Source organism: Cetorhinus maximus, chromosome 21 (assembly GCF_964194155.1).
Source record: "Cetorhinus maximus chromosome 21, sCetMax3.hap1.1, whole genome shotgun sequence".
In the NCBI taxonomy this organism is placed as follows: domain Eukaryota; kingdom Metazoa; phylum Chordata; class Chondrichthyes; order Lamniformes; family Cetorhinidae; genus Cetorhinus; species Cetorhinus maximus.
Genome location: NC_135899.1, coordinates 91,168,347 through 91,192,135, shown reverse-complemented (window position 1 = coordinate 91,192,135; position 23,789 = coordinate 91,168,347). Strand labels below are relative to the sequence as shown.

Below are 23,789 nucleotides of genomic sequence, written 5' to 3'. Positions count from 1 at the left end.
TTGAGGGTTGTGAGTCTTTTGAACACTTCCTCCAAAAGGCAGTGGAGGTAGCATTTTGAATATATTTAAGGCAGAGGTAGGTAGGTTTGTGATGAGCAACGGATGAAAGGTTATTGGGGGTAGGTGGGGACGTGAAGTTGAGATTACAATCAGATCAGCCATGATCTTGAATGGCGGAGTAGGCATGAAGGGCTGAGTGGCCTAATCCTGCTCCTAATTCATCTGTCTTTCCAGAATCTGGGGAATTTCAGAAGATTACAACCAATGCGTCCATTATCTCTGCAGCCACTCCTTTCAAGACCCTTGGGTGTAAGTCATCAGGCCCAGGGAACTTGTCAGCCCTTACCCCCATTAGTTTTCCTAGTGTATTTTTCTCCAATGTTCATGATTGTTTTAAGTTCCTTCCTTTAACCCCTTTACTTTCTATTATTCTTGAGATGCTTTTGTGAAAAGGGATACAAAATACTTGTTCAAAGTCTCTGCCATTTCCTTGTTTCTCGTTATTCATTCCCCAGTCTGATCCTCTAAGGGACCAATGCTCACTTTAGCTTCTCTCTTTTTCTCTTGATATATTTGTAGAAGCTCTTACTGTCTGTTTTCTGTATTTCTTGCTAGTTTATTCACATTCTAAATTCTCCCTCTTTTTTTCATTAGTCATCCTTTGGTTTCTAAAATGTTCTCAATCCTTTGGCCTGCCACTAATCCTTGCAGCATTGTGTGCCTATCCTTTCAGTTTGATGTCACCCTTAATGCCCAGTGCTGTGAAATTTATTTTCTCTGCCAATTTTAGGATCGGAACAACTGACTGGGCCTCCATGCACATTCCACTGGTGTCGAGGTACTGGTTGGTTGTTGCGAGTAGCTGTGCAGAATGGGCCAGAATTCCTCCTTGTAATCTGCTCTGACAATCCTACAGTGGTTACAGCACAGGAGGAGGCCATTCAGCCCACCGAGCCTATGCCATTTTCTGCAAGGGCAATTAGCTAGTTCTGCTCCCCTACCCCTTCCTTGTCACCCTGCAAATCTTTTTTCCCACCCTTTGGGTGTACGTCCAATTCCCTTTCAAAAGCCACAGTTGAATCTGCTTCCACCCCACCCCCTTTAGGCTGTGCATTCCAGTTTGTAACCACTCTCTCTCTCTCTCTCTTTTAAAATTTTCCTCATGTCACCTTTTGATTCTTTTGCTGATCACTTTAAATCTGTTTCTTCGGGTTCTTGACCCTACAGTCAATTGAAACAGTTTCGGTCTACTCTCTAGATACCATTATACAGTTATCGTACTAAATTTGCTAAAAGAAATAGCTGTGGAGCATTGTGATGATGCTGTACCATTGGGATGAATACTCAATCTTGATATAGTGTTATGTTGGCTTTTTGAGACCATGATGAAATCAGACTCTGACACCACAGATTGCTTTTGTACATTTAGTTCCAGGTAGAGGCCTAGGAGTGGATTATGGTGAAGATCCTAAAGAGTGGCTAAAAATGAGAGGTTTGCAGGAGAATAGTACAAGTCTCGTGAGTGCTAAATAGTTTCTAGCTAGACTAGCATGGCAAATTAAAACCTTTGAAAGGAGAAATAGCTGGCAAAGGTGTTTACTTTTAGAAAAAGTGATTTCGATTTAAAATATCTTTTCACTGATCTAGAATATTCCTGCAAATGTAACTGTTCTGTCTCCTCAGTTCTACAATTATCTTCTCTTCCTCCTCCTGTCTTCAACACCACTAGCACTGCGACTGTGTCCTCTACAACAGGTAAAATGAAACAGTAACTATTCAGCTTCAACAGTCATGTGGATAAATTCTATTTGTTAGATATTTTTATTCGGAAAGAATTAACTTAAGTTTATGGCAGGCATTTTTTGGCCAGTCCTGGAGCTCTACAGCAACCACTCTGGAAGGACCAAGTTTTGAATTGCATTATCTATCTGTCGTGCTCCTTCTTCCATTGGGACAAGTGTTACGAGTGCTCATCTGCTACACAGCAGCACACAACTCGTCACTTGGCCGTGAACAAATTGCTCCATGAGGCCGCCACCTGTAACTGCAAGCACTTTTATTCTGTTGGGGAAGGTTAAAAATGACCAACATGTGCTTTCGCCACGTTAGCCCATGTTAAATTGAGGTTGGGGGTGGTGGTGAGAGGTGAGACAGCAAAAGTGTGGAGTATTTTTCAAATTGCGCTGACACCTTTTACAAAAAGTGCAGGTATGTAGCAGGGTTTTGAGATAGTATGGCAATTGCTTCAAGAATTCTGCAAACTTGGGCCAAAACATGTTCTTCATCTCAAACTCCAAACACACTAGTACTTTATTAATCAGTTATTTTAAGGATGATGTTTAGAACCATGATGAGAGGAGACTTGTGGCCTAATATGCTACAACTTGTTTTCAGTTAGACTGGGGGGAGCATCAACTTCAGTCAAACACTTAACTGAAACTGAACCTCTTCCTTCTGTTTTGCTCCTGCTCCTGCAATATTTGCTTAAACATATTCTAAGATCAATGAAAGTTTCCTTCTATAATAAGGACCAAAATTTTGATTGTGTGCTGGTGCATCTTTTCTTGGCCAGGTGACCAAGAACTTGCCTACAAATATGCTTTCATTATTTCATCCCTCCATCTTAAGAATTCACAGCTCCTTTTAACTCCTTCCAGTATGATTCATTTGCCATAGTGTTAGATTATTGTACTGCAGACTGCAAGAGCTGATGTAAGTTCATCAAATCTCTGGTTTGATACACTTAAGGTACCACTACTTGTGCTATGCTAACTTGGTTAGGAATATGTGGTCCAGGATACCAGGGTGGACCTCATTTAACCTGGTGATTTTAATATGAAGTAAATGTACCTGTGAATGATTGAAGAATTGTAATGCAACTTTCCTTTTTCAACCATGTACAGAACACAAGGTACATGTGTGTTTCTACAGTTTTTTTCAAGCAAAATTTAGCTTGGATAAGTGGCTTATGTATCTCCAGTTGTGGAAATAATAGAAAAGTGTACTAATAATTAGGGAGAAGTTTGAGTTTTTTTTAACTCCCTGTTCTGTCTGTCTTCCCCCTGCCCTTCAACATCAGCTGAGGAAGTTTCCACCATATCTGAAGGTATGCATTCACTAACACTTAAGTGATGTGTTCTGTTTCTGAAGTGGTTCCTACAGTCAATGCTTAGTAATCCATATGAAATCTTGTCTTTTGTATTTTTGTTTTGTACTGTAAATGTAGTTTTGAAGTATTTAAGAGGATATTTTAACTTGAAAGAATTGTAATCCTTTCACTCCATTTTTTTCTGCCTGTCCTGGTTGCATAGTTGAAGAGGCTAACTAACCTTTTACAGCTAGAGATGGGTGAAAAAGATGGATTGTTTGCATTATCTTGCAGTGCAAATCCAGTTCTTGGTCAGGTCTTAATGTGAGAGTTTTTATGTATTTCCAAAAATAAGATTTATTGCATTTGACAATCGTTTGTTCTTAATAAAAACTGTAGTTTTTGCCCATTCAAATGCAAATATGTAATAGGCAGATAGAATTTGTACCCTTTTCAGCTTGTGAATGACTAGGCTTCCCAAAAAGTTGCAAATTTATAATAAGCCCTTGCCTCATTTTGTAGAAGCCTTCTACAACTGTCCTGTAACATGAAGGTGTCTAGTCTGGAGACCTCTTTATCCAATGTCTGTCGTATCTACTAATCCATAGTTAATTGACCACATAGTTTTGCAGTTAGTTTACATTTTCTATGTATATGAATACAGGGGCAACAAAGCTTCTCTGGGTTGAACACATTCAGAGGGGCTTCCACAATCCTCCCAGGACAGCACTCGCAACTTTAATACAAATATGTATTTGCCTGTGGATTGTACAGGATACAAAACAGCATTCTTTACTGGTCCTCATCACATGAATAAAATCAATAATGTTTTTTGTTTTATAAGCTGCTTCTGCAGGCCCTTTCCCCTTCTACAAACCTGATGAGGGTGGTCTGTTCTGGTACAGAATGTACTGCATTCAGTTAGCATGTTCCAGGGATTAAGCCATATTTGCATAGTAGCAAAGGACTTGCTGACTCAGCTTACCACAGCAGCCATGGTCTCAAATGTTGTACCCTCACAATCTGTTACTGTTCAGTTTAGCAGATTGAGGCATTAATTAACCTCCTCTTGAAAGAGGTCAAAATAATCCTACCAAACACTACACATTCCTAACCAATTTTCAGTTTTAACTTGTGTTTTAAAAGATGTTTTCCACTCAAACTTGCTTAATTTTGTGAAGACCTGAGACATTCAAAATAAATCCTCCAGGATCTGGATCTTTTAAATTAGGTAACCTTATTTGTTGGCAGTAATTGAAGATGGCACACTTAATAATTAAGGAACTATTGCTACATATTGAGTCACACTTCATTCAGTAGAAAATTAAAATAGTTTGGCTTAAAATGAATTGAGAATCATTTCAAGTATGTCTGCTTAAGCAGCACATCGAACTGTTGAATCTTGTAGTTATCCTAGTGCTTGTAGAATCTTGTAGTTATCCCAGAGAAGCTTTGTTGCCCCTGATCAAAATGGCCTTTAAAATCAATTAATCTTAAATCTCAATTAGTAGTCAGTCTTGGCTGAATACAAAAGTACAAATAGTTCCTTATTTACAGTTGAGGCTCTCTATCTCTCTCTCTCCCTCTCTCTCAAGTTGCTGGTTAAAAGAGTTTGATTGCAACCATACATGTTCTGGAAACCCTACTAGAGGATGGTGTTTTTTGAATAAGTGCATTCTGCCCCCCTTGGATTCCTTTTCCAGGCTAAGATTAACAGTTGTCCTGGTCCCACATTTGATTGACCTTTCCTCCAAATTCCCAGTTCTTGTTCCCTGCTCCACCACCCCCCACCACCACCACCATAAGCGAGAGCAAGAGTTTATCGTGTAACGATCTGCAGGCAGGATGAGATGAGTCCACGTTGTGCATGCAGCTGCGCAATGTTTTTACCAAGTGGCCTGATTAGAGAACATGTTCATGAAACTGTAATCAAAGTGACTGTTTAAATTGGGAAATGTGCCCTGCAAAAACTAAATGCACAAATCGTAAGCTGAAAATGTGCCACTAAAAACTCCTTGTGTTCCTGCAGAGACACTGGGGCTACAGGAAGGTGTGCTCAAACACTTGGATTCCCTGACTCGTAGGTGCAGATCGGGAAGTGGTCACATAGAACAATTTTCATTAATTTGCATGCATCAGTTTGTTACATGGACAGATTGAATGTTCTATACTAGGACTTATTAACCAGTGAAGTCAAGGTGGTTAAAAGCAGCCCTTTCCATGTTCCCCGTTACAATATTCTTTGGTGTTGATTGCACAGGATACCAACTAATGTGGAAGGGGGTGTATTCTGATGTGTACAGAAATAAGATGGCCCAAAACATTTTCAGTAAATCCAGCTCAGCTTCAAACTGAGTTATAAATGGCCTTTGGTATCTGGGATACATCAATTAATTTACCTTTTTAATATTCAAGGATTTGCATCGCCAGCAAAATGGATTGTAGTTTCCAGACATTAATCGCATCCTGCGACCCAAAGCTATTGTAGTAGTTGCTTAATCATTATATTTTCTAATCTAATGTTTGTTCTGCAGAATAAGTAGTGATAGTGCTTATAGTGCAAGCAGGATGTGGTATTGTGGAATTTGATACAAGGTATTACTAAAATCTAATTTTCTAGTTTATAATTTAATCTCTGGGATGCAGTATTTTTTTTGCATTATCTGCACTTATCCTGCTGTGGACTCTGCCTTTTAGTACATTGTTAGGTACCTTTTTAAAGAAATGTTGCTTTTAGTCCCCATTGCTCTTTTGGAAATTCGTGTCACGCAAAGGACTCTGATTAGCTTTCAGTAGACCTTCTTCCTTTTTGAATCCTGTCATCTTTAATATGTGTAACTATTTTTACATGTTGCTTTGTTGGATGAGCCTACAGGAGGGGGAAGGTCCTTTGGATGGGGAGTTGTTCAGTGTTGATTTTTGAAATAAACATTGGAAGTAGCCCAGGGCAATCCATATCTCTTCTGTTCATTCAGTTTGTTGGGACCCGTAGCTAGTTTATTTACTTTGCTGCTGTGTGAGTACTATTAGGAAGAGAGCTTTTTTTGGGCTGTGCTAACATGGGTGTATTTTTCTGATGCATGTGTAACACATGGAATTAAATGATATTGGAAGGAGTTTTTTTTTCCTCTGTTAATGCACGAATTAATCAGTGATTTAACTTAAACTTGACCACAGGGTGAATGTTGTGTTCTGCATGGGAAAAAAGATTGCCCCCTGTGGACTCGCTGCAAGCGGCCACATTGAAGAGTTGATTTACACCTGCCCAGCAGGACAGTAACAAAATGCTCAGCTCTTGCTACAGTGACATCTGAAGTTTTTCTGAATTAGGGGGGGGGTTTTAAATTGATGAACTGTCGCAAATTCACGGATCTCTTGGACGTTTTTCCTTTTTTTTTTGCAGAAACTGTTGCCCCCACTGAGATTCCAACAACGACCCCCGCGTACTCACCCTCTAGCTTTGATCCAGCCAGCTTCATCGGAGGCATTGTCTTAGTTCTGGGAGCGGAGGCGGCGTTTTTCTTTGCAATCAAATTCTTCAAGGCACGAGATGGGGCCTACCAAACTCTGTAAGAACTGACCCTGCTCTTGAATGTGGTGTGCTGACCATTGCTATCTTGCTGTGCTGTGGACTTCATTTTTATTTCCCCCCCCCCACCCCCCCAACCTCTCCTTTGCAAATAGTTCTAGTGCTAATGTTGCATGTGCGTCCTCTCGAGTGCTTTGTTCGCTAGCATCCAAAGCTTTAACGAGGTAACTTTCCTTTCCCGTTTGTTACACAATGTCCAGAAAAGGCAAGATCAATTGGTGTTATAAAACCTATTGATAGGTCCCAGAAAAGTCATGCAATTGTTCGATGGAGATTTATAATAAATAAAATTTCCACTGAAGTCTCTTACTTTCCCAGCATTCCTTTTTTAATAACAAGAAAATGTAATACTTTATACAGGGAGGATTCAGGGTAAAACTCTTGGAATGGATCAGAAATTGTGTATTGTTAGAGGTGGTAAGAGCCGAGTGGGGTGGTTTATGTTTAAGTTTCTAATTTACGTCAATAACTTGGACTCAGAAGCAACTTTGTCGGTTTCACAGATCAAGTTAAACTAGGAGGGCCAGTGGAATATGAGATTGTCCAATTCATTTTATATTTCACAAAATGCTAAGGATGTAAATATGTAGATTAGTGGCTAGTGCAATTTAATAGGTGGCAATAAGTATTCCTGTGAAAGTGTTTAAAAACAGCCTCTAGTGAAGTTCAGTGAGCAATGGAGTTTTAGTGAATGTAGTAGCATTTACAGCAGAGAAGCAGTTGGCACAGCAGAGTAAGCTTTGTACTAAACAGTACAGCACTAGTCTAACAATGTTCTAATCAGGCTGCGCCTTGTTTATAGTGCCTAGTTTTGGTCAATGGTGCAATAGAAAGACATTGAAACCCTGGAGGAGGTTGAGATGAGGTATGAGAACAATTCCTGGTGCACTAGGATTCGATGAGGAAAGCCTGGAGACATTTTCTTTGCAGCCTTGAAAGGTCACTTCATCTTAAATAAGATGGCAAACAGTATAGGAAAGAGAAGAATGGAAAGTTGCTTCAGACCAAATCCTGAGAGCAAACCAAAGAAGAACAGCTTCAAACTGATGAAACACGAATTTGGAACAGATAGCAAGTGTTTTGCATGAAGTGAAGGGTAATGGAGCCCCTCCGAAATGAAAAGTGAAATGTTTGAGTGCTGTGGCGAGGAAACTGAGCTCATGTTGGATAGATGAGCTGAGTTGTGTCAAATGCCCTTCATTATTATCTTTGCTTGCGTAGGGTGTAGACCTTGTGGTGCAGTGTTAGAACATGATCTGTAGGACAAGTGGCCTCTACCCATGCTTTTCCATAGTTTTAGATTGGCACCTTTGCAGTCTTAGTGATGATCGATAGTCTGAGTGAGAACCTTGTGTCTTGGCTCCCTGGTGTGTGCTGTCACTTCAGTGCACCGTGTTATCGAGCTACACCTTGGGGTTTTGCGCTCAATCCAACAAATCTTCCAGTGTAAAGGTAATCTCAACAAAAATAAGTCAGTTGAGACCAATTTCCAGAAGATTCTGCATTTGTACCTGCACCACTAATCCTCGAGTATTGACCTCCTTTTTGGGGGTGGGGAGCTGTGAGATTGGCAGGAGTCTGTAGGTACAAGCAGCTGTTGGTACTTTTGCCAAAAGCTGACTTCATTTGTGAACCTTTTGCATGTTTGTTTCTGGTTTTCTCCCTCAGTTAATCTCTGGCCTCATCTTTCCTGAAGGCCACATCCAAATGTTTGCAAGTTTCCCTCTGATCTATCTAGAAACCCATTGAAGTAGCTATTTTTTTTTTGAGATGCCAAGATGATGAGCATCAGCATGAAGCCTAATCCTGGCCAACATCAAGGGGTAGTGAATGGCGATGGGAGTTCTAACTTGCCACTCTTTCTTCCTGGTCTGTCCAAGTCAAGTGCAGTGGGTTACCACTGCTTTGGCTGTCAACTCTTGATGGAACATGAATAAGAGCTGGCACTTTACCCTACTATATACTCATAACCCCTCAGTAATTTATGCAAGGCTCAAAAACAAAAATCATTGGGCTTTTGCTCACGGGTTCAAACCACTTCCACTATGGCTGGTCTCTACAACTCCAGTTACCCATCTTTGCTCAGTAACCTTGATACCCTCAAACTGACCTCAAAAATCTATTCATCATCTTAAAAGCCTGTGTGAATTGAAATTTAAGGGTGGGGTCAGTGGAAAGGGTTCTGGATGTCTTCCTTTTTTGCTGCTTGAAGTGTTACCTGATTCACTTGTGTTTCTTCAGGTAAGGAGATAAATATGAGTGTTTTGCAACATCCGGCTCTAACTTGTTAGTTAAACCTTATTATTATAAACTGGCAGAGGAAGGCAATTTAAGTGGTTCTTAGTTGAGCTCCCCTCTCAAGCAATAAAATATTGTTTAATTGGTGACCAGCCTAGCATTTATAGCCAGATGTTTGTAATAATAAGGTCCTGCTGTAGTTTTGTGTGCTGGCTTGCGTTGTCTGTGTGCTTCATTTATCCGTTTTGTTTCATCTTAACCCTTTACATGCTGCAAGTAGAGAGGAGGCACAGTAGATTGTGTAAGAAGTGGCTGCAACATCTCTCTTCTACAAAGGAAGTAATAGTTTGCCCTGTGCATGAACAGCAAAATAAAATTTCATTTGCTTTGAAAGTCTTAACATGCACTTCAGTGCATTTTTATTCATGTGTGGTGTGCATTTGTTTAAATTCTGTTTACAATGATTCACCATTTAATTTTGAGGTTTTAATGTATGCAGGGACAGGTCTTGCTTTAAAAAGACACTTGGTATTTTCATGAACACTGCTAATAGCACAAATTTTGGGTTGGTAATGGGGTGATGCCCAGTAAATGTGTATTTTAATTTGCATTTATTCCTGTTGATGGCTTGGTTTAGCTACTATGGCATAGAGGATTTTCCTTCTAGTAGTCAACACGGTTTGTTAGTTTTGCAATGTTTGTTGGGCTGCTGGAAAAAAAATGAAACTTTGATTGAACATTCAATGTAGTTTCCCACTTTCCCTGTGTTTTTTGGGTTCCTCTGCGTATTTAATTGGCTAGAGATGGGTTCATAGCTTGCTCTCAGGGCATCTCCAAATGTAATTCTAACCATTAGCTGGAAGGTGTCAGGATATCTTGACTCTTGGGTGTATTTTGTTCACTTTCTCTCTTCTCTTGCCCCCTCCCCCCTCCTCCCTAGTCCACAGTGAAGTACCCAGCTTTCCCTGCTAGCCTGACTGAGAGTGGGCTCCATATATCAGGGTTAGTAATAACTGCCTACAGAAATGGCCAAATGCCATTGGGTCATAGTTTTATGTTGCTGTAAATGTCAATTGCATCTATGGTGGCATAACCTTTTTTTTTTGAATGGCAAATCAGTAAATGAATTAAGCCTCTGTTACCCAAAGAAAGCCTTGGAGCTTTTTACTTAAATTGTTAGAGAAAACTGAAATAAACCCATGGCAATCATAGCTCTATTATGGTCTGCCAGTTAAGGATAATGAGCAAGTCTGAAATCTTCAGTTTTAAAATGCTTTGCTAATTGGGATTGCAGTACAGTGTCTAAAAGAAAACTACTTGTATGTAGGGATGTGATTTTTTTTTTCAAATGAGGGCAAGCTGTCTCTCCCATCGTCTCCCAGAACATGCAACCGGAGCTCGGGTGTCGGTGCTGCACCAGTGCTGCTCTGACTCAGCTGCTGTGTGGCTGGGAATAGTCGGTCCCTAGGTAAATGTCTCGCCTCTGCTTCTCGCTTTCCTGGTTCAATATGCACGACTGTAGATGGTAAATCAAATTGGCTCTCTCGCCACAGACCTGTTGGTGTGGTGTCTCTCTCTCAAAAAAAATACACCGTTTTTGAATTCTGAACTTGCCATGATGAGCATAACATTGTTGGTTTTGACCTACCTGTAAAGTGGTGCATGTTAAAGACAATAGTGATCAGGAGCTTGACCTTTTTGATTTGCATTACATGCAAATTATTCGATTGTAATTTAAAGAGACAGCAACTTTAATGTCATTACTCAGCTGACTGGGTGTTCAAACCTGTATTGTGATTTTTGTTTGGGTAATCATGGCATTTTCAAATGTAATAGCTTGTAAGAATTACAGTTTGTAAGTTGACTTATCTTCAGGTAATTCTAGGACTGAAATCCTTAATATTGTGATTTTATTTTTCTGAAAAGAATTAAGTCACATTGCTACCCTACTGCAGTCTGCGCTGATCTAATGAGTGTCAGTCATTAGCCTTGTACAGCACCATGTTCTCTGTATTCCAAACAGGCCAGGGTAAGGATTTTCCAATGGTGTAACTGGGGAGTAAGAACTTCTTGATTCGTGAGTTCAAATTTAATCTTCAAAAGAGAATGGGAGGAAAGGTCAGATACCAAATTTCCAGTGTGATTCCATTTTGATCATTTTAAATAGCAGAAGGTTTCTTGTCCTAAGTGACCAGTTTCTGGAAGCAAACCCCATGGTTAATATTTTTGCTGCATTCGTTAAAGGTATAGTAATTTCAGTATTAAAACCAATGTGCGTAAATCCTGATGTGTCAATGTTACATTTTAAAAGCAGTCCCAACTGTGCCTTTCTTTGCAGTAACATTGCCTCTTAAAGCTTAGTAATACCTGGTTCAGTGAGACATCTAGGCGGTAAATAGCTAGTTAAACTAGTTACTTTGAAACAAAGTACTGGTATTTGTGAATCAAAATGGTACAGTAAGTACTGTTTCTGCTAGTACATTTGAAGGCTGCATAGAAGGAGGCTATTTGGTCCTTGGGATTCTTTTTGAAGAGCATTCCAGATTGTCCCACTCCCTGCTCTTTCCTCATCCCTGCATTTTTTTTCTCTTAAGGACATAGACAATTCCCTTTTTTGGACTCCACTGCCATATCAGGCAATGCATTCCAAAGGCTAATTATCTATTGCATGAAGTTTTTCCTTCTATTGCCTTGTATTCTTTTGATCATCACAAATGTATCTCCCAGAACGGCCATAAGACGTAGGAGCAGAAGTAGGCCATTCGGTTCATCGAGTCTGCTCTGCCATTCAATGAAATCATGGTTAATCTGATAATCCTCAATTCCACTTTCCTACCTCTCCCCATAACCCTTGATTCCCTTGCTAATTAAAAATCTGTCTATCTCGGCCTTGAATATACTTTTCGACCCAGCCTCTACAGCCCTCTGCGGTAAAGAATTCCACAGATTCACTACCCTCGGAAGCAATTCCCCCATCAGTCTTAAATGGCTGATCCCTTACTCTGAGATTATGCCCTCTGGTCCTAGACTCTCCCTCAAGGGGAAACCACCTCTCAGCCCCCTAAGAATCTTATGTTTCAATAAGATCACCTCTCATTCTTCGAAACTTCACAGAATCTTGAGTTTTCAAAAGTGTTGCTAAATGTTTTAAAATTGCCAAGACATCTTTCTGCTAGTTTGATTTGAAGGTAGTATTCTTGCCTCTGGTTCTGATATTGGCCCACTTTCTTGTTCTGCCTCTGTGCCATTTTTGTCTCATCAGACATGGGCATCCATGACAAAGCCAACATTTGTTGCCCATCCCTAATTGTCCCTGAAGATCTACAAATGCTCATTCAGCAATGTCCACTGTTGAGGTCCCTCAATATTTCAGCTGTTACCCTTACACTTTGTCTAGAGACTTCTGTATGTACATCCTTATGGTGTTTTCACTACCTTCTAATCCCTCTGTTCACCTTCTCCCTCTTGCTTTCTCCTGCTTCATTGTTCAATTCAATATAAAGCACTCTGAAGACAATACATCTTAGCTTAATGTCGAGGTTGAACTCTCCTTACAAGGGACATAAAATTGAGTTACTGTCAGTTCAACAAGTTCCAAACAGTTTTGGACCCCCACTTTCATGTAAGATTAAATAATCCCCATCTGCTTTGGCTTTGACACATTCTGATTTTTATCTGCAGCATTTCACATTTGGAAACTGGGGATCAGCAATTGACGCTGGTTTGGATTTGCAGCACCAGCTATTGGTTGCAATATAGTTATAGTGGGGAACAGTCGGGGGGTGGGGTTGTGCAACAAGAAATTGACCCATCTAATAAGTTGGAGAATATTTAAGGACTAGTGTATGTTTATATATCCAAAGTCTAGTTTATAATGGCAAAAGATGCTGTCTCTTATTTCAGATGTGTTGTGTATAATGTTAAGGCATTTAACTGCTGCGATGCCACTTTATTGGTGAATTAAAACAAATCTCTGTTCTGTTGGAATAGGATATAATCACAAGGATGGAAGAAATGGGCTTGAAGTGGCCAAAAAAATCTGCGCACAGTTTCCCAGCAAACATTATTAAATGAAGCTCTCTTCACTAATGCCACATTTATATTGCATTTCAGTGGAGGTGATTTAAGATTGTTTGCCTTTGACATGGTGGATTTAATTGGCTGCAAATGCTAGAGTACATAGAGAACTCTTGTTCTGTGCCGTGACCCTCAATGGTACTGTATTGAGAATATATTGTACAAGGAGATTTTAATGAAAAGATCTGGTTAATAGTTTGGCTCTTTTTCTTTTTGGACCAGACTGCACAAAATGGTCTTTTTTTTCCCTCAGTAAAAGATCTTGGTGCAGACTGTTTTTGCTTTGAGATTTTTTGGTTCAAGATCCAAATTTTTAAGGCTTAGTTTTAACAATTTAGTGAAATTTTAGTTTCACAACTAACGTACTGGTTTATGAAACTTTTGCACAAGGTTCTGATGAGCAGAGTAAAGACAGCGAGATTTGTGTTCCACTAGTGTTAACAGCAGTGCAATTGCGAACTATTTGGAAGACGATGGGTATACTATGCTTCTATAGGCCAGCAAGTCCCATTAATGTTTCCAGTACACAGAACAGTACATTGGGACCTCCTGCTTGTCTGTTCTGGTTTAACATGTCAGATACATTTCAATTAAATTGCAATGATACTGCTGATGTCAGTTCCAATCATGGCCACCCACCCCCACCCCCTGTCGCTGATTATCTTGCGAAGAAAATATTGGTTCTGCTTTTGAAACTTGAGGTGAAGCTGCCCACCTTTTGCTCCACCACTGCTCTGCTAAAGCTGCACGATGCTCTTAATATTTTAAGACAAAAATCCCCAAATCAGCTGAAAAGTTAAAAACAAACTGCCTCTAATTCTCTTCCATTTACTAATGTCACTACCAAGTGTGACTACTTTGAAGATCACTGTCTGCTTATAGATGCGGCAAACAAGGTGCTATAATTGGACAGCAATCTTGTTCCAGTTTGTTTACTGATGGACCTAAGCTTAACCAATAGGGATATTTAATTAGGTTGTATTATACAAATTGATTTTTATTTAACCCTTTCCACTGGATACATTCTGATAGGTTTTAAAAATCAGATCTTAAAAAGATTTTGTGCTCAAAGTAGTGACTTTAATTACTGACTGTAATTAAACCCAATTGGACTGATCTTCGTTTTAAGGAGTAACTTACAATGAAGGTCCTGTGTAAGATGGTGCTGTTTGAGGCTTTATGATGCTGGCAGCCTACTTTCAGCTCAGTCGTGCCCTGTAGTCAGCTTCTGATAGCAGATTTCCATTTCACGACTGAAACTCTCTGCAATTAGATTTATTTGAAGATGTGTCTAAAAGACATAACATTGGACCTCTTTTTTTAATCAAATCTTCAACTTTTCCACGATGTGATCTGGGCAAAGTTTGAATTCTGCTGCAAATCGGGTTTACTCTGCACTGCAGAGTCTACTTAAACGAGCTTTACAAGTATAAGTGCATGGTCTGCTTCGAATCAGTTAATGGCAGTCTCCAATTCCCCAGGGGATTGAACCACCAATAGAAACTTGGAACTCTGGATGGGAGCCAGCTGGTTCCATGCAATTCCAGTCATGAAAGCTGTGACATCATCTCTTTAGGCTTCTGGGTGACATTTCACCATTACTAACGGGAGCAGGTTGCATTTTTAGATACCTTTTGCTGCTAACCTCTTTCAATAGCAACAATTTATATAGTGCCTTTAATGTAATGAAACGTCCCAAGACACTTCACAGCAGCATTATAAAGTATGACACCGAGCCACATGGATATTAGATCAGAGGACCAAAAGCTTGGTTAAAGAGGTAGCTTATAGGAGGAAGGTGAGGTAGAGAAGTGAATTATGTAGAAAGTGAATACCAGAGCTTTGGGGCCTAGGCAACTTGAGAGTAGGGTTGCCAACGGATATCAAATATACTCCTGAAGGTTACATTACATGACTTGCCCCCATGTTCCAGCTGTTAGTTGGCCAGCACATCCACCTTTGACGCACTGCCCTCCTGTGTGAAATGGAAAGCAAAAATGCTCATTCCAATTGGGTGATGCTTGACTGTCAGCCAAATGGCCCTTTTCCCTCTTTTCAATATTTCTATCTAGCCTTACTGAAGGGGTAGCCACCAAAGGTGAAATCATTAAAATCGGGGATGTACAAGAGGCCAGTGTTGGAGCGCAGCTATCTTGAAGGGTTGTGGTGCTGGGGGAGATTGAGAGATTGGAGGAGGCAGGGGTGGGGCAGGGGTGAGTGGCAGCTGCCTAGGGAGTTGAAAAGAAGGATGAGCATGTCGAACTCTGTTGCTCAGCCAGTGTAGGTCAGTGAGCTTGGGGGTGGTGGGGGGAAAGGGACTTGATGCACGCAAGACAGTAAGAGTTTTGGATGACCTGAATTTTATGATGGATGGAATGTGGGAGACCGGCTTTCTCAGCTTTGATGTGAATCATATTACGTATTTTAGAAAGCACATGGCAGGATCTAGTAATTATGGTGCTAGGGCAGGGCGATCCACAAAATAAAACTTTGAGACAATAACGAGATTTGAATCTGTCCCCTGGTCAACCTCCCATTTCTCACCCTCCATAAACCTGTGGTCATCTATATCTCTTATCACGATTCGTAACTCCCAATGCTTTCCCATCACCCCTGTGTTCTTTGATCTATATTGGACTTTCTCCGGCCAACACTTTTTTAAAAAAAAAAAAATCCCCATCCTTGCTTCCAAATTCCTCCATGGCCTCAACCACCCCCCCCTCCCTCCCTATCCCTAATCTCCCTGTGGGCTTTCTGCTCTCCTCCGATTCTGATCTCTTGCACATCTCAGATTTTTAATTGCTCCAAGCTTTTGCTCAGTTGCCCTGATCTCGGTGTTACACTTTTTTGTTAATGCTCCAGCGAAACTCCTTGGGATGCTTTATGATGATAAAGGTGTTATATAGCCGCAAGTTGTTGACGCTTACTTAGCCTTCATTCTTTTTGAAACTCCTATTACATTTTTTTTCCCCATTTGCTGCATTCATTTGCAGTCACTTCAAATTCAGTGCATGAATATGCGACTTGTTTGCAATTCAAGCAACTCTCACTTTTTTTTTGCATTAAGCTGTTCCAGTGACCCTGGGGGGGCGGAATCTCTCTTCTCCTGTGCTAACCCTTATTTTCCATGATTTGTGAACAAAATCTGAAGGACTAGTTTTTAATTACAAGTTTTCCCCCATTTCCAACTCCGTGACAACTAAAATGACCTTTTCCTATTTCGCTGTGCAATCCAAGTGAACAAGCTGGCAAAAGGAGCAGCTTGCTTTTTATTTCCTCCTTTCATGTCTTCTGCTGGGTGCAAGAGGCTTCACGGCCGATTTTGATTGCTTTTTAAAATGTTGTTGCTTGTTTTGTAGGCAGAATGGTCAAGATGTGTTTGGGTGCAAATACCATCTTGCATTTTATGTGGTCTTTTGGAGGGAGGGGAAAGGCATACCTGTTAACAGCTGCTTAGGACTTGCCGAGCTACCGATTGCCAAATGTGGATCAGGTTGCACAAAAAACCAGGTGAAAAGATCATATTTCACTTGAAAGTTGATGACGTGATGCACATTTGGCCTCGTTTTCACACCTTTTGTCATCTTACTGCAAACTTATGGTTACAGGAAAAAATAGTCCAAGCTATTTATAAAATTGAAACGTTTCTGTATTGTTTCCGTGCTAAATCTCTATAGGTTGTTTCAAAATGACGGGCTGAGCAAAATTGATCATATCCAAACTTGCTGTAAATCTTGCTTCTGGTAAACAGATGTTTTCGTTGCTTTTCCCTCCCCACTAATTGACCAGAATGTGGTATTTTTAAACACAGCATTTTGGTCACAAGCTTAGCTTTTTCTCTTTTTTTTATTATCCATTCATGGGATGTGGGCTTCGCTGGCTGGGCCAGCATTTATTGCCCCATCCCTAATTGCCCCCTGTGAAGGTGGTGGTGAGCTGCATTCCTGGGTTTTCCTTTTCTGGAGTGGGTGGAAGATTGGAGATTTGCCACTTGAAATTATCTGGAGTAATTCAGTATGATATTTGTTCTAAAACGAAAACAGAAAATGTTGGAAAAACTCAGCAGGTCTGGCAACATCTGTGGAGAGAGAGAGAGAGAGTTAACATTTCGAGTCTATGACTCTTCAGTGCCCTCTCCACAGATGCTTCCAGATCTGCTGAGTTTTTCCAGCATTTTGTTTATTTCAGATTTCCTGCATCTGCAGTATTTTGCATTGACCATGAGATTTGTTCTGTCTAGCAGCATTCGATGTTGCAGTTCTTTGTCATTGGCTGATTTAAATGCTGGAATTTTGGCTTCAGACTCCATATTACTTTCATACGTCATTGTATTTTTCTTAGCTGAAAAACATGCAATTTGGAGACATCAACAAATTCCTTCTCAGTAGTACAGAATACTCCCTCAAGGTGGGAAAGGGGCGGTTTTTAAGGGAAAAAAAATGTATGAGGATGCCATTTGTTACTTAGGAAAGCTTTCCTATTTGTGTTTACAGCTACTGAGGCCCTTAAATGAATACAAGTTCAGTCGTGTACTTGGCACAGTTTTAGTAATTTCAGTAGCAAGTTTCTTAAAACCTTAAGGTTAATTGTGTCTTACTGGCATCGGCCATTTGGATGTGCTTGAGGTTAATGGTACTTTTGTGCTCTAAGCACCTACATTGCCTTTACCTCCTGAGCAGATGACCCGGATGCACAGTAGAAATTACAATTATGTTTATTGTGTTGCAAGTGAAGTTCAAGCAGGATGACTAAAATTTGCAGTTTAAACGCTTAAGCTAAAATTCCTGCCCTTCACGCAAGGACAAAAGCCAATTGTTTTCTGCACCTGAGTTTGCTGCTCTTGCAAGATTCATCCAAATGAGACACAATGCTATCATTTAACTTTTCATGGGAGGGTATGCTCGAATCAAGACTTGATTATTACTAGAACTGTTTAAATTTGCGCTATACAGAATCATCAGTGTATTTTCCCACAAACATTGGAGGCACTGAGATTCCAGAATAAAATCGCTGCGCCCAGAGTGTCTCCACTAGACCCCAGTCAGATCGGACTCCGGATTTGCATTAGTCTAACTGAATGCTTACTCTGCGTCGGTCTTCAGGGAGGATGATGCAGAAATCTCCCGGAAATGCTGGGCAGCCAGGGGGCTTGTGAAATTGAGGAACTAAAAGAAATTAGTATTAGTAAAGAGGGAGTACTTGAAAAGTTATCTGGATTGAAAGCTGATAAATCACCTAGACCAGATGAACTTCATCCCAGAATGTTGAAGGAGGTGGTTAGAGAGATAGTGGATGCATTGGTGGTTGTCTTTCAAAATTCTAAAGATTCTGGAAAGGTTCCTGCAGACTGGAAAGTGGCAAATGGAACCCCACGATTTAAAGGAGGGAGAGAGAAAACAGAACTACAGACCTATTAGTTTGATGTCCATAGTAGGGAAAATGTTAGAATCTATTATAAAGGATGTGATAATGGGACATGGAAAAGAATGGTAAAATTGGGCAAAGTTGATGTGGATTTATGAAAGGGAAATCATACTGGTTAAACTTTTGAGTTTTTTTGAGGATGTTACATGTAGCTTTGGTTCTCCTTTATCAGTGGATGTGGTGTATTTGGATTTTTAGAAGGCTTTTGATGTTCCACAAAGGATGTCACTAAATAAAATTAGTGCATGGGATTCAGGAAACATTTTAGAATTGGCTATTAGGCAAAGAGTAGGAATAAAAGTATCATTCCCATGATGGCAGGCTGTTATTAGTGGGGTACCACAAGGATTTCTGCTAGGTCCACAACTGTTCACAACCTATACCAATGATTTGGATGTGGGGATCAACTGTAATATTTCCAAATTTGTTGATGACACCAAACTGGGTGGGAATGTAAGTTGAGGACGCAAGGAGGCTTCAAGAGCTCTTGGACAGGCCAAGTGAATGGGCCAGAACATGGCAGATGGAATTAAATGTGAAGTTATTCACTTGGTAGAAAAAAAAACAAGGCGGCAAAGTATTTCTTAAATGGTGATGAGTTGAGAGGTGTGGATGTCCAAAGGGGACCTGGGTGTCCTTGTTCATGAGTCACTAAAAGTCATGCAGATGCAGCAAGCAATTAGGAAGGCAAATGGTATGTTGGCTTTCATTGCAAGGGGATTTGAGTACAAGAGTAAAAAAGTCTTGCAGTTGCATAGATCCTTGGTGTGAGACCTCACCTGGAGTATTGTGCACAGTTTTGGCCCCCTTATCTAAGGAAGGATAAACATGCCGCAGGAGGAGTGCAATGGAGGTTCACCAGATTAATCCCTGGGATGGCAGGTTTGTCTTATGAGGAGATTGGGTCTTTATTCCCTAGTTTTGAAGAATGAAGGGTAACCTCATTGAAGTCTTACATGGTGGATGCAGGTGAGATGTTTCCCCCTGGCTGAGTTTAAAACCAGGGGCATAATCTCAGGATAAGGGATAGGCCAATTTAAGAATTTCTTCACTTGGTGGTGAATCTTAGGACTTCTCTACCCCAGAGGGTTGTGGAAGCTGTGTAGTTAGCAGAATTAAACTTCAGACTTCACCACACGAGACTGGGCCTGATTTGAACCTGGTGTGCAAACACACTGCACCGCCTAATAATCAATACTGTAAGTTGCTATGTTGGAATCCAGGGTGACAATGGGCAAGAAGTGCAAAGTTAGTGTGAAAAGTTGGGGGGGAAGTCACTTAATGCAGTAGCAAATAGCAAGTGCTCTTGAAATTTGGGATGTGGCCTGTCGTCCTTCACCTGCTGAGCATATTACAGGAATGTTAAATATCAACTTTTCTTGTTCAGTCCTTGCATAGTCAATGGGCCAAGGAGATGTGACAATTTATGCATGCTCCTTAGGTTCAGTATCATTTCAAATAGTAACATCTACACCATGATATTTTGTCCATGTAGGTTAAAAACTTAGCATTTGTCATCTTCCAGTGTGGAGTGCATATATATGCCTTTGGAGCCTTGATTGATAAAGTGGCATGAAAATAATATTTTATAAAGTAATGTAGACTGTTGCCTACATTGATGTTTTTTAAGACTCCCTGCTATTTTTCTCCCTTTTCACTGCCCAATACTGAATGGGAGATCTGCTAGTCAACCAATGACTTTTGTCTATTATGGGCATTTTAAATATTGTTACCAAGTTGGCTGTACTGTTGACATCACAAACACCTTTCTTACAGTTTAGTTAGTCCTGTAAACAGCTTTCTTCCCTTTTAAATGACATGATGTTTAAGGTGCCTTGTGTTGAGTAGGCTCATTGTAGTGTTTCTGTTCTGGCTGCAAATTGCTTCTTAAAGGACACTTTTTTTATTTTTGATTTTTGTTCCATAGCTTTGATAAAGGTCATGTCCGGTTGTGCAAAGTATTGATTTCTTGCTCTCGCATAAAGCATTCTTGACTTGTGTGGCTTTCACACTTGTGAAAAGAACTGCCATAATTTGTCACCAGTCAGGTAGCTGATATTTATTTCCGTGGATGAATGGTCAGTTTTTTTTTGAGATGCATTTCTTTCTGTTAACTGGTTTTTGTACAAATGACTTTAGAAAAATGCTTGGATTGCAATTGCACTATGATCACTTGTGCATTATACAATGCTGTGTATTTTTTCACTTGGTATGTGGTTACATACCATAATACTGCTGTGATTGTGTGGGGAAAAAAATTAAAGATTTGACTTGTTGAAATAAAGTAGTTTGTGTATTTTTTTAAAAAAAATATGAGCTCAATACACTGCCCGTTTAACATGATTTTTGAAGATGCTTGATAGTGGAGGTAGAGTCATCTAATCCTTATTTTTTTGTCACCTCTTGTAAAAGCATGAAAGGGAAAATGGAATTTTAAATTGAATGTCATGCACACCCTTTATTGAGAGCTCTTAAAGATGAGAACAATTCCTGATTCCTTGTAAACTGAAGGTTTAATAAATCCTGAGGATTGCCCTCTTGGATTTTTCTCCCTTATTTTTGTGTAAAAATTTTACTTTTCATAATTGTAGAATTTTTTTTTTATTTCATGAGATGTGGGCTTTGCTCGCTGGGATTGCCCATCCCTAGTTGCCCTTAAGGTGGTGTTGAGCTGCTGCCTAGAACCACTGTAGTGCATGTAGTGTAGGTACACCCACAGTGCTGTTAGGGAGGGGGGTTCCAAGATTTTGACCCAGCGACAGTGAAGGAACGGTGATATACTTCCAAGTCAGGATGGTGTGTGACTTGGAGGGGAACTTCCAGGTGGTGGTGTTCCCATCTATCTGCTGCCCTTGGCCTTCTAGATGGTAGTGGTTGTGGGTTTGGAAGGTGCTGTCAAAGGAGCCTAGGTGAATTCTTGCAATGCATCTTGTAGATGCACAGCAGCAGTGTGTACTGTTGGTAGTGGAGGGAGTGAATGTTTATGGATGTGGTGCCAATCAAGTGGGCTGCTTTTGTTCTGGATGGTGTCAAGTTTCTTGTGTTGTGGGAGCTGCACTCACCCAGGCAATTGGGGAGTATTCCATCACACTCCTGACTTGTGCCTTGTAGATAATGGACAGGCTTTGGGGAGTTAGGAGGTGAGTTACATGTCACATGATTCCTAGCCTCTGGCTACAGTGCAGAAGGAGCCTGTCCAGGCTGCTCCAGCTCCTGCTACACCACCCGTTTCCCCAAAGCCCTGAGAAATCTTTTTTCCTTTGGGTGCTTATCCAGTTTCCTTTTTGAAAGATAGACGATTCCATGTCTGCCACCCTTTCAGGCAGTGCCTCTCTGATCATAACCACTCACTGCATTTTCTTTTATAAAGCCGACATGCAATTTTTTCTTTTCCCAATCATAAATCTAGCGGTGTCCTTCAGTTCTCGATCCTTATTACTCACTCGCGCATCAGAAACTCTGCTGCACTATTATGTGGAATCAAAACAAAGGTTTAAGTTGGGCAACATCTGTGGAGAGGAATAGAGTTGACATTTCCTATCAGTGGCTTGTGATGGGGTGGAGGGCAGGTAGGAGAGGTTGATTGACAAAATGTTTCATGGTGCAAGGCCAAAGGAAATGGTAATGGGACAAGGAAAGAAACAAAACCAGAGGTGGTGAGAATGGCAGGATAGCTGCTGTCCAAACACTAAGTAAAGGAAATAGGAGGGAAACGAGGAAAAACTCCAAACCAGCAAAGAAACAAAGTGGGGAGCAGAGGTTATAATAAATTGTTGAACTCAGTGTTGGGCCCAGAGGGCTGTAAAAGTGTGGAGTCAAAAGATAAGGTTCTGTTCATTGGTTTCATTGGAATACTAGCAGGCTCAGAACAGAGGCCAGAATACGAGAGGTGAAGAGTAACAGGAAGCTCAGGGTCATGCTTACGGATTAAACAAAAGATTTCTGCAGGTATAGACTCTGTTCAGTCTTCCAAAGGTTTAGACATCATGAGCAGTGAGTTTATATTCTGGGCCTGGCTTTGAGCTGAGCCCAGACTTCTGAGAGAATATTCCCATGCTGTGCAGGCTATAAGACTTCCCTTGCAAATAGGATCAATCATTTCACCCTGCAAATAGGATCAATCATTTCACCCAGTCCCAAGTGAGCATAATCTCACAACAAAACTGGTCACAATTTGACCTTGTAATGTTTTGAAAGCAGCATGGTGTTCCGTTCAGTGCCTCGATTCAATCACTGAATTTGGATTGATCACTTTCCACTCCGAATTCCATCTTCAAACGTACAAAGCTCAATGTTCTTTATGCTGAGAATCACTTTTGATCATTCGGTCTTTTTGAATACAAGTTAAATGTGGTCCAAATAATGTGCACTTGAATGATCAATTTTCACATCCATCTTGTTACTTTTATTGGGTCAGGATCAAGCAGCATTTGTGGAGAGTGAAACTATTAACATGTCATTCAGCTTGAGGGACTAGGACCACTATATTTTTATAATATGCTCCTCCAGGGTAGTGTCCTTGGCCCAACCAAATATATTTATTAATACTGGCTGCTTCATCAATGACTTTCCTTCCAAAATAAGGTCAGAAGTGGAGATGTGCAATAATCAGCGAACAATGTTCACCATTTGTGATTTCTCCGATACTGAAGCAGCCTATGTCCTAACTGCAGCAAGACCGGGACAATATCCAGGCTTGGGCTGCAAAGTGACGAGTAACATTCGCGCCACACAAGTCAGGCAATGACCATCTCCAACAAGAGAGAATCCAACCATCGCCCTTTGATGTTCAGTGGCATTACCAATGCTGAATCCCCCACTATCAACATCCTGGGGGTTACCAATGACTAGAAACTGAACTGGATTAGCTATATTAATACTGTAGCTACAAGAGCAGGTCAGAGGCTAGTAACTTACCTGACTCCCCATAGCCTGTCCACCATCTACAAGGCACAAGTCAGGAGTGTGATGAATACTCCCCACTTGCCTGGATGAGTGCACACTTAAGCATTTAATAACACCATCCAGGACAGAGCAGTCTACTTGATTAGCACCACATCCACAAATATTCATTCCCTCCACCGGTGTACAGTAGCAGCAGTGTGTACCATCTACAATATGCACTGCAGGAATTCACCAAGGTTCATTTTGACAGCACCTTCCAAACTCACCACCACTACCATCTAGAAAGACGAGGGCAGCAAATAGATGGGAACGCCACCACTTAGGAGTTTCCCTCCAAGTCACTCACTATCCTTACTTGAAAATATATCACCGTTCCTTCACTGTCGCTGGGTCAAAATCCTGCAACTCCCTCCCTAACAGCACTGTGGGTGTACCTACACCACATGGACAGCAGCAGTTCAAGAAGGT

General features: G+C 40.6%; 1 protein-coding gene across 6 annotated transcripts in view; it reads left to right on the top strand.

Annotated features, from left to right (window-relative positions):
- Positions 1–23,789, top strand: part of cd164l2 (CD164 sialomucin-like 2) — a 405,638-nt gene that overhangs the window by 25,754 nt on the left and 356,095 nt on the right. Inside the window, exons 4-7 of one of the 6 annotated variants that reach the window (XR_013580073.1) lie at positions 1,684–1,755; positions 3,080–3,106; positions 6,492–6,657; positions 12,906–16,751. Coding sequence is in view for 3 of the 6 variants with exons in the window: in XM_078567449.1 (XP_078423575.1) it covers positions 1,684–1,755; positions 3,080–3,106; positions 6,492–6,657; positions 12,906–12,912 (272 nt within the window). In the remaining 3 variants the exon portion in view is untranslated. Of the gene's footprint in view, positions 1–1,683; positions 1,756–3,079; positions 3,107–6,491; positions 7,636–12,905; positions 16,789–23,789 lie in introns of those variants that run through there. The other 5 variants (XM_078567449.1, XR_013580074.1, XM_078567450.1 and 2 more) reach the window with 5 other exon arrangements.